This window comes from Hipposideros armiger, unplaced genomic scaffold (genome assembly GCF_001890085.2).
Source record: "Hipposideros armiger isolate ML-2016 unplaced genomic scaffold, ASM189008v1 scaffold_40, whole genome shotgun sequence".
NCBI lineage: Eukaryota > Metazoa > Chordata > Mammalia > Chiroptera > Hipposideridae > Hipposideros > Hipposideros armiger.
The window spans coordinates 3,301,352-3,313,007 of NW_017731390.1; the positions used below are offsets into that span (position 1 = coordinate 3,301,352).

General features: G+C 42.9%; 1 protein-coding gene across 1 annotated transcript in view; it reads right to left on the reverse strand.

The window, feature by feature from the left end:
- Positions 1-5,802: 5,802 nt before the first annotated feature.
- KPNB1 (karyopherin subunit beta 1) overlaps positions 5,803-11,656 on the reverse strand; it is a 26,406-nt gene continuing 20,552 nt past the window's right edge. The window contains exons 17-21 of the mRNA XM_019638815.1: positions 11,413-11,556; positions 11,195-11,300; positions 10,406-10,520; positions 9,588-9,749; positions 5,803-8,871 (exon numbers count right to left, since the gene is read on the reverse strand). Coding sequence (XP_019494360.1) covers position 8,871; positions 9,588-9,749; positions 10,406-10,520; positions 11,195-11,300; positions 11,413-11,556 — 528 coding nt within the window. The 3' untranslated portion in view covers positions 5,803-8,870. The remainder of the gene's footprint in view (positions 8,872-9,587; positions 9,750-10,405; positions 10,521-11,194; positions 11,301-11,412; positions 11,557-11,656) is intronic.

Sequence of the window (11,656 nt, forward strand, 5' to 3'; positions counted from 1 at the left end):
CCCCGGACCCCGTCGCTTCCACCACCACGTGGCGAGGGGCGGCCGGCCCCCTGCTGTGCGGCCCGGCCTGGCCGCGCGCCCGGCGCCCACCGGCTCCCTGCCGCGCGGGGCCAGCGCTCGGCGCCCCCTCCCCGACGCTTTCCTAACGCATTGTGATTTGGCGTAGGGAGATGTGTGTTGGGGGCATCTGCGGACCGTGCCAGGGCTCAGGTGCTGCTTTGATTTTTTTGCTCTGGGGCTGTGTATTTTGGGGGCAAGTGAGGCTATTTATTTGGATTTTTTATTTTTATCTTTTTTTTTGGTTTTTGCTCTTTGAGAAGGAAAATAGACCTCCTCTTCATTGCTCTTGGGCATTGCTGATGAATAAATACACTGATCATAGAATCCTGTCGGAGAGATTGAAGCAGTAACTTCTTGGGAAGTGAAAGTGAACTAAGGAGGTCAAAGGTTCATTTAGGATTGGGGACAGCTTTCCTCCTCCCTACGCAGTCCCCTTCCCCAACACACAGAAGCACACGCAGAACCGCGAAATGACGAAACAACAGATTTCACCCTTTCCACAAAGATTATTTGAGCACCTGCCAAACTGCTGAGGAGGAGACGCAAGATTTTTTGTTTTGTTTTTCCCACTGTGTGACCTTGGACAGGTTACTTAACCTCTCTGAATAAGTTGGAGATAATTTCCAACCCCTGCAACCATGGGGGAAGAATGGAGATCTGAGCTAAAAGTGCTCTGTGACACTCCAGGTAGTAACGACTCATTTTGGCCAGCCTGGCTGCAGGTAGGGAATGATGGGGGAAACTCTGGAGGACTCAGGATAAGCTCTGACAAGCCAACCCTGGAAGCAGGGTATATAGGCTGAGGAAGGGGGGCTTTGGGTAGGCTCAGCATTTAGCTCTGAGGCCTCCTTTCTGGAAAGAGAGTTCAAATTGCTGGGAACCTGAGTCTACCTTTCTGGCTCTTGTGGAATAGAGGGATGAATCTGGAAGCAGGAGAGGAGGGAAGAAAAGGTTTTTTGCTTGCTCTGAGCTCTGAGAAGCAGCAGCAGCTGCCATCTTGCCCAACTGCAGGAAGATTGGACTGAGGGGTGAGCTGCTCCTCCCAGGAGAGCCAGCAGGGGCCTTGGACTTTTTCTCTTTAAAGAAGGGGATTCTCTCTGGCTTCCTTCCTCCTCCTCCTGCTGGTTTCCTTTTATAGTCCAGAACAGGAAGGCAGGTCAGCCACTTGCTCTCTGAGGCACTAGCTTTCTCTGAGCCATGTGGGACAACCCATCTGCCCTCTAGATATGAAGGCTACCCGGCTGGGACATCTGTCACCCCACTAATCCCAAAGGCTAGGCAGGTGTCACCTTCCTTAATGCTGCACAAGTTCTCTTCTGAAGCAGAAGACCAGGCAAAAGATTGGAAGCCAAGGTGTGGGGCTATCTCTGGGGCCTTGATGAGCATGGACTTGGCCACCAACTGGACCTGTGAAACTGACTGGCAAGCCCTCCCTCACTGGAAAGGGTAATGGGTCTATGTATGGTCTGAGCACATACTCTAGCATATGAATTGTCAGCCCCTACTGCTGCTGGGCTGCTCAGCAAACAGGTCTAAGTCACAGACAAATGGTTTATCCTGGGTTCTAGGTAGTTGGTGGCAAAAGCCCAACAGAGATTAGGCCTGTTGTAGGTGCCCCTAAAGTACCCCTCTCCCCACCCCCAATCTGAACCTGATCTCATTGCATTCTCCCTGTTTCTGGTTTTGTTGCTCACACAAGACAGTTCTGAGAGCAGGGACTGTATTCCATCCATCTTCATATCCCCGGGTGCCTTGATGGTACCTGATCACTGTACATTGATTCAGCAAATATTTCTTGGAACACCTATTATGTGCTGGATACTGTGCTGAATACAGTGATGAGCATGTCTCTGAAGGATGAGTATGTCTCTTGCCCACATGGAGGTTATATTCTAGTAGAGGAGTCAGACCAAAAAAAAAATGTTAATAAATGAAACAATTATAAATTGTGATACAGGGTAAAAAGACACAAGGGGCAGCAAAAGGGAAGAATTGGGGGTGGGATCTGCTTCAAAGGAGAGGTTTCTCTGATGAGGTGACACTTAAGCTAAATCTTAAAGGATAAGGAGTGTTCTTGGTTGAGTGAATAAATGAAGCAGTGTGACTTTGGATTAGTTACATCCCCTATCTAGGCCTGTTTCATCTGAGAAAGCTGGAAACTGGTCTGAATTCCTTCTAAGAACCCATGATATTATCAGGGCTCATCATAGAAGAGGCAGAAAAAGGGGGGAAATGGGCATGGTAAAGGGGAAGTGAGGTAGGAGCTAAGGTGGGAAAAGATGGAATGTAGGGGACATCTGGTCACACATGAGTTGTAAACATTTCTAGATGGCATTCACAGGCACGGTAAGAGAGCCCGCCTCCAGTAGTTACTGGTAAGAGAGACAGCGCAAAAGCAGGGCCTGAGTCACCCCTGCATGTTTCATCCTTGGGAACCGTCAGGGAGAGACTGTCTCCCACTCCAGGACTTTTGCTCTGGAGACTGTCTTTCCTGTCCTGTTCTTGCCTGAAAAGAGTAGGAGGAGGCGGCATTAGCAGCCAGCAGGGACTGAATCAAAGTAAAACCCAGATGACTCAAACAGAACCAGGCGGGCATGAAAATTGATTAGGCACGTGTGACAGTGCAGGATCCGGGTGTCACCTTAGCCCTCCAGTTCTAGACCTTAGAAAATTAGGGTTTGCTGCAGAACCCTGATTCCAACTGCAACTGTGGGTCTTCCATCAAATCAGAGGTCTGGGCAGTGGTATAAAGACATTTATTGCTTCACCAAATCCCCAAATTTCTCTGGAGGTAATGCACATCCTCTAATCACATTAGCCAAGTTTGGATGGAAACAATAACACTGTGCTTCATGTTCTCCACAACCATGTTCATTTCTGCTATCTGCCAAACATAATTTTAAAAAACTATATTACAATTTTGAATAGTTACTATGTATTGTCCATTAGAATGTGAGCTCCATAGGAAGATTTTATTTGCTTCATCCTGTGCTATATATCCTCAGTACCTTGAATAGTGCCTGGCACACAATAGTTGTTGATCAATTAATTTAATTAATGCACATACAAGGACCTGTGCTAAGAATTTTATATGTACTATCTTTGATTGGGATTCCTATTTTACAGATGAGGAAACTGAGAATCAGAAAAGTTGAGGAATTTGCTCAAGGTCACACTCAAAAAGACTGTACAGTATTTTGAAGGGCAGAGCTCAGAAAACAGCAGGCATTGCTCATTGCTATGGAGAGCTTATTCATAGAGCCATTTCTTGATTCTTTCCCTCAGGACTGTGACAGGTTGCCCCTCTGCATCCACAGCTCAGGCGGGATGCCAAAGCTGAGGTGTACTTTCCTCTCAGACAAGAAGGTACATTTCACTGAGGACTCAGCTCAGGAACTTAGGGCCTAGGAGCACCTGGGGGAGGAACAGCTCAGGCTTCGCAGGGCAGCAGTGCCCTGCCCAGGATCAGCTGACAGCACTGGGGTAATTCAGATGGGGAGCTTACTCAGCAGCCCTGTGGCCTTTCTGGCCACCAGGCACCAACATCCACCCCTCCCGCAGCCCTGGCTCCGGAAAACTAGCTCAAAGGGAAAACCTAGCAGAAGTGCTGGGAGATGGTTGAAACTCCAAATGGGAGGCAAGTATTGACTTTAGGAAAAAATATTACCAGCCTCCCAATCCCTGAATTGAGTTTGACAGTTGCCAAAAGGTTAACAATGGACCTCATAATAGAATTAAGACAAACTGGCTTTGCTATTTAATTCCCAAAATGCTTCATCCAGGGCTCTGCTTAACTGTAAACTCGCTGGGAGCAGAGACCCATCTGCTCATCCTCTAACCATGTGGCTATGCGACAGCCCAGTGGGACAAGCAGTCTGTGTAGTCAGCACTGCTTGCTGGCCTGCATGACTTTGGGGAAGGTTCTTGGCTCCCCTGTGCTTGTTTCCTCGTCTGTAAAATGGGACTAAAGTGGTGCCTGTTAGAGTTGATGCACATCGCTTTTATTACTGTAAGATGCTTATTACAAGCCTGCCATCTGCATAAAATGAACACCACATAAAGACTATTCCTGTTCCCATCCCTCCAATTAACCCAAGGTTAAGAGGCTAGCCTGAAGACATAGAGCAAATGAGGGGAAGAGCTAGGAGCCCAAGTGTCCTGAGGCCCAGGTTTCTGGGTACTCTGCCCTTCAAAGGCTAAGTGACACCACTCCAGAGACTCCCTGAACTGTACTGACATGTCATTAGTTCAACAAATATTTATTGAAGGTCTACTATACGTCAGGCATTGCTCCAGTCTAAGGATAATGGTAAATAAGACATCCAAGGTCACTGCATTAGGGAGCTCACATTAAGTTGGGAAAATCGGCAAAAAATAAACAAATTTCAAATATACTTTGATAATGCTCTAAATGGATGGCGTATCATAAATATGTACAAAACAAACCCTTGTTTATATTGCTAAGATGCTGACGGCATCTGTCTAGGGCAAACGTGAGAAAAGCTTAGGTTCTGGTATCTGCCAGACCTGGGTTTGAATTTGAGCTCCATGTGACCTTGGTCTGATGAGTCAATCTTTCTGCCCTCCCCCACCCCCACCCAGCAGTAAATGGGAACAGTGACAGTTAAGGTTGTTTTGAGAATGGAACATATAAAATCTTCCTAATGTTTACTATTTTTCACTTCAGGATAGAAGCCTTGCTGAGGCCAGGTGGAACTGTAACCTTGGTCTGTATGTTTTTGAGTGTTTGTTGGGGAGGGAGCATATGGGAATGGGGTATTATTACCTGGAGAACTGTCGAAAAGGACAAGAAAATTTGGGGGGGGGGAGCAGGCCCTCCCTGCCATTTGATAATAAACTGGTACCTTTTCCTCTGTAAGTACACCTTTAATGGAGAAATGTTCTTGGTCAATTGAATTCAGGATTTAATGCAGTCTGATAAGACTTACTAACTACCCTATATAACCCAGTAATCTCCAAAACTTGGCATAGAAATAAAATATTAGAACTTCTATTTATATTTTTCATATAATCGCTTTTTAATATCTATTTTTGTGTCTTATGATTACACAATATATGGGTATAGTAGTACAGGTAGATAATTTATAAACACATGGGGGGTATATGCATGATTAAATTTCTTACTGCCGGGCGTGTGCATTCAGAAAAAAGTGAAAAGGCCACATGGAGGCTAAGGCAGGAGAATTAAGGTCAGCACTAACTTTACTTGCTCAACATAAACTAAGGAAGTGCATATTTCCATAAAGTAGCCTGCAGGTGCCACTAAGCTAATCAACAGCAGGGTAAGGAAAGAACCCACTTTCTTAAAATCCCAAGGTAGTGTTCTCACTACAAGTTTCTGGGGGCAAAAGTGGAAGTAGAAATTAAATATACACTGCAAACTAAGTAAAAAGCCAACCTTTGGATGAGCCATTAAACAGCCCAGATCATTAGCCTGAAAAATATGCACAAGACAGGACAATCTCTAGCAGCTTCAGAATCACTCTCCAAACAGGAAACCTCCTCTGTGTAATACTTTCGCACTACCTCACTCGTAGGAAATGTTTTTCATTTATTTCCCATTACACTGTGTGGAGTCCATTTCTCTTTCCTCTCCCCAACTCTCACACACACACCATCTACCAGTACCAGCACCACCACACGCTCCAGCTTCTTTCAAACCATTCATTTCACCTCCAAGGAGGTGACACCATCTGGAACCAAAAATGAAGCGGCAAAATGTTGAAAATAAAAATAAAGCGGACTTTATTTAGAAGATAAAGGTGGTGGTATCAGTTTTGGTTAATAAAGTTGGGCTCAAGTGTTTTAACAGGTCTTTAATGCCATCACAGACTGGCATGCCAAGGGCATTCTGAATGCCAATTACAGATTGAAATTGTTTCAAAAACCAAGATGCTATCAAAAGCTGATGGAATTTGTATCTCTTAAAGTCGGACTAACACACTTCTTAAATATAAGAGTGATTAGATTACTTGGTTCTGAAAGTGAAAACACTACACTGAGCAATTCCCCTTTCTCCACAAGTCCCTAAGGCAATATTACAGTTGCCTCTTGTCAGCCAACATTTCAACATTTCAACAGAGGGGAGCTGAGGGGAACTGAAAAAATGAAAAGCAAAATTAATAAATGTAATTTATGTAGGCAGCTGCCACTTGTGGCAAACCAAAGCCTAGTCCGATGCCCATTTTCTTCACATTTGCACTGACATCTTCCCAAGCAGACGGTAACTACATTCTTGAAGTAATGTGCCGAGACTAGGGTGGGGAAGGCCCAGACAGAGTGGACAATGCATTTTGCATCCAGTTGCCTTAGATGGTACAATCAATTAAGGACAAATACCCAGACTACGGAAAACCCACGAGCCAAAGGTAACTAGAAAAAAGGATTAAATGCATAACCAGTGCAGAATAACTGCGAGACACCAAGACCACAAATCCAACCAGCCCATTTTCCTCCTCTCCATCATTGAATGGATCTGGGAGAAAGCATTAATAACAGCACTTGTCAACTGCTTCCCTGGAACAAAACATGCAAAGGTTTTGTTTTCATTATGGTTCTTGGTGTACTTTATTCTCCTGCTGTCTAGCTAAGCAGCCCACACAGGACAGAAATGGGTAGCACTGAGGAATGATCAGATTTTTTTCTCCCCAATATTCCTGCCCCATCCCTAAGCCCTGAGCAACCCCTATCTACCAGGAATGGTTAGTATATCATCCTCTCCCTCAATGAACAACTAAAATTTAAACAAGGCATTAGAGGGCTATGTCTCTTCTTAGTAGGGCTTAAGAGCTGGTGCAAACTCTTTATTCACAATGGAGCGTCTTTCCTTCAAACACCTGGATTTTTTTTTTTGTACACTGGTTCATAGATCGGCACTTAACTTTGAACCTGGCACCAAAAGGCACAATATCTGATACCCTGTACAAGAGCTATTAGAAATGCTGCCATATGGATGGGCAAAAATCGAGCCAATCCCACTTGTGAATGGAAGGCTGTTTGGACAGGGAGGGGAAAATGGCAAAGAGAAAAACTTAAGCCCATATTTTTTTGCTAGAATGGAAATGAAAGTGGGAATCTAAGGTCTTGTTTTTAATCCTCGAAATACCAGGAAGCATTTAAAAATCTTCCTTGGTGTTTTTGAAAGCAGCATATTCAAAATGCCAGCAAAGACTCCTAATAACTGCAAAACCAAGAGAATCAAAGCTTATCGACATCCCTCCTTATTGCTGAAAGATTCTAAAACCCAAATTCAGGGTGCCCTGTTCCCTCGTAAAAGGGAAATTAGTTGTCTGATTTATGGTTATCACAGCACATCACACTTTTAAAAAAATATTAAAGAGTGTGACCAGAGGAATGTTTGACACCATTTTATTAATCTTCAGTGGAAAAATATAACCTTTTTCAAGTGCCACTTTCATCATTAAGAGTTCTAGTCCATATATATATATATATATATATATATATATATATATATATATATATATATATATGGTATATATTTTTTTTTGTTTTGTTGGTTGGTTTTGAAGTGCAGCAAGAGACCAATACCACATTGTAGTCAATCAAATAAAAGAGAACAGAAGGCCAAGCAGTTTCCAAACGGTTATTTTATCAGGTTGTTTAAACATTAAATTTATCCTTGTTTGTAATCCAAAATAGTTACCTGAAGTTTACTCTGTATGTGTATGTTTACTTTTACTGTATATTTGTTTTCTAAACTCTTTGGCACAATTTTCTGGGGGTGTTCAGACTGCCATGACACATGTCAGAAAAGAAGTTTTATGCTGCCAATTCTGAGCGTTTAAATTTTGGTTGGTTTGGGTTGTGGCTTTCTTTTGTTTTTGAAGTCTGCATTCTTTATCTGGAACAATTGTATTTTTTCTATATGCTCTAACTCCAGAGTTTTCTTTTTCTCCCCCCTCCCCCCCCCACTTCTACATTCACAGTTGAACCATATTATTAGGAAAGGCGCCTTGATGAAAAGATCAGGATGGGAGCTCTGAACATTCGTCAGTGTTTTCCCTAGAAGATAATTAAAAAAACAAAACAAAACAAAAAGTCCTAAAGAACGTCTTTCCTTTTTTTTTTTTTTTTTTTTAACATCTCTTGTGCTGCATCAGTAGACAGAACTTTTGTTAGTTTTATGAAATGCAATGTCTAACCCTTGCTTTTTCTGGGAAAAAGAAACTGCAGTGACTTGAAGTTGAGAATGTGGATACCGCCTCACTCACACACACTCATTCTCAGACTGTAAAGAATCCCTCACCCTCCTTTTAGCCAGCACGCATACAGTACCGTATACAGTACCGTGTGGCAAAGGACACCAAAGGTGGGCTTGAGACGCAGGCTCCTTCTTTCGTATCAGTAGCAAAGGCCAGGCTGCCTTTTACAACAAAGCACCACAGCTGAACCCAGTCCCTCCTCCTCTCCCAAACTAGTCATCCCACTCGACACCGGCCAAAAGACAGAAAAGCTAGTTCTAGCCTCTTTTAGGAATAGATAGCTTTCTTTTTTTAAGCAAGTAAATCCATCATTTTTCTTTTCCAAGATGGCCGATGTTATGGTTTTCTACGAAGTCAGTGCTTACTTAGCCCACTAACAGCGCTGCTGTTGGCGGCTGCGGCTGCTGCTGTGGCAGGATTTTCAATGTGGTGTGTTTTCAAGCCTCACTCACTCATCCTCTCATTCCCAAACATTCAGCATCCGTGCACACTCCTCACTTCCGGGTTTTTCAAAAGATTGGAGATTTCCAGTGGGGGTTCTCAGGTCATCATCCCAATGGTAATAGATCTAAAAACAGATGGAAAAAAAGGTCAATCTGTGAGGTCACATAGAGCTAGTAGAGCCAACACCTACAATTAAGTGTTCATAGGCCTAAACTGAATTTCTCAACTCTTTAAGGACCGACTATGTTTCTTCTTTCTTCTTTTCCTATGTGCCAGCTACCTGCTCTCATTAGCACCTACATCAGAGGGTGGGAGGCTAAGTTAAAAAATAAAACTTAAAATAGCCAATTTTACTGAGATCTGTGAAGTAAGATAATTGACTATGTGAGAAGAAAAGAAATTAAAACTATATTTCCAAGCAGGGGTCAGACAACTCTGACTTTGGATAGCCCCTGAAGAACTAAGCAATGTCTAAAAGCACAAGTCTAGAAAAAAGGGCATAGGGAAGGAATAGAAAATGGAAATTTATGAGAAAATGCCATTACCGATGACTTTATTAGGGACCAAAACGATGGGGGGCAGGGGCGACTTCAGTGAATTCTAGTAGTATAAGTTCTGTTCTACATCACCACGAGGAATCAAACATTGGCTCAATGAAAGATTGAGGTTGCCTGTCCTGTCCACCAGTACAAGGCTTAAGAACAAAGGCCTGGCTCAGAAGCACTTATATGGGAAAGAGTACAAAATACCAACAGACAGCCCTTGTCAGAGGAGTCTAAATAAAATGCCCCTTCTCCCCAAGAAAGTAGAAGAAAGAGGGTAGTGGAGACAAGCTCTTACCAAGCTTGGTTCTTCAGTTTCCTCAGTTCTTTTGTTGCCCATGTAGCAAGGGTTTTTGCTTTGTTAGTCTTCGATCTCCGTCCTTCAGTTAACAGTTCATGGATCATTGGCCTAGCTTCTACTAATTTCAGTACATCCTTCCCAAATGCTGTACATAAGTCCCTGTGCAAAATAAACACACCTGAAAATGATTTCCTGTCTCTGTACCATGTATTGAACCTTCCAAACCAGTGCTAAGCTAGCTATGGGTTTCTTAGTATCATCTTTTAAAAACTGTAAAGAAAATTTTAGAGATACTTATCTCAAAAATTAACACTTGCCCTCAACAGATGAAAAAAAAAAAATGAGGTCTAAAGAAGCAGAATGACTTACCTAAGTAATGCCATAGCTAATTCACGGTAAAATCAGAACTATAACGCTGGTCTTTGAGCTCAAGACCAATGTTCTTTCTTCTAATGATGCCTCAGAAACTCTCAGTGGAGAAGGCTAAACAGGCAATTTGTTGACCAACACCAGAATACAGGGCAGACATAGCCCTGATGCTGCTTCTATACCTCTGAGAACTCACTTCATAAAGAGTTCAGTGGGAAGAAATTAGAAATCTGGAGGGTCTGGAATGAGGCTAGAGCTAAAGTCTTGAATGAATTATATCATTTGTGAGAACTCAAAACAGGAAACTCATGGGTTCTATTAAGAAATTTCCACCATACCAAGTAAGTGGTTAATTACCATCCAGACTATTCTAAAAAATTCTTTACTATACGTCTTCTCACTTTCCACGAGTTCTATTTGACTTTTGGAAGCAGGGTATAACCTACCCTATCAGTCCAGCAGCACAAGCTACTACTCCGTCTGTATGATCCTCATCTCCAGCAATGTGGTCAATGAAAGACAGAATAAATTCTACTCTGGGTTGTACCAGCATCACATCCGCTATAAAAGAAAGAGAAGGTCTGATAAACTTGTCCCACATCTGACAGGACTATACCCCGTTTCAAAAGTTCCAAATTGTCTACCCCATCAGGCAGGTGTCAGGCTGGAAAAAAAGCTGGATATAGTTCCACCAAATTATTCTTGCTCAGATTGAAATACCATTCCTCAAGTCAACAGAAGAGGCAGATATTCCTCTTCTTATATAAACAGATATAACATAGAAGGAACAAATGAAAACTTTCCTCTGAGGCTGTGATATCAAAGGGGTACATACAAGTATTCCCAATCAATAATGGCAACATCAGGTGAGAGGAACTCTGGTCCCTCAATCCTTCAATTCAGTTGCACAAGATGGGGGTAGGGAGGGTAGGGGTGGCCAACAACTGCCACTGTCACGGATGGTGCAGATGCAAACAGCACCACCAGCCTTGCTGTATCCCATCCCTTGCAATGCTCAAGAAATGTGAGAATAAAGTAGCAGAGAAAGGGGGAGGAGAAATAATAAAAGTCTATATCCTCCCCAAAGCTACTCTCTTCATTAGGGCACTGTTGTTCCTCCTCCTCCCCTTCCTTTAAGCAATGGGTGCTAGTTTATAAGCAAGCTACAGGATGAAAAAAGCAGCCCATTTCACTAAGTGCACAACAGACTAAATCAATTGGGTTTTATACTCAACGGTGTACGTTCTCCTGGTCTCCCTTCAATCCCTGGACAATTCCAGTATAGGCTTCCAAGCAGCCTTCCCTTAGCTCATTCAGATAATCCACCATGTCATAGTCGGACTGTAAGAGACAGAGAAATCAGTCTTCATCATACTATTGCCTTTCATTGTATGTTTGTCTCAAGTCCCACTCCTCCAGTCAGGGCTGGACTGAAAGCTAGCTTTAAGCTTACCTTGTCCACCTGGGCTTGGGAGGCCTGCTGAAGAGTATTCAGTACAACCTCTAGGTATTTTTTAAACTCTCCACCAATAGCAAGGGCAATATCACCAAACACTGACAGAATCTGTGGCTTCACAGACCTGTGGACATTTTCATTCTGACAAACAAAAAATAGGAAAAGCAAATTATTAACAAAAGTAAAAATTTGTTCTGTCCAAATACTCCAAACATTAAAAAAAAAAAAAAAAAAAAAAAAA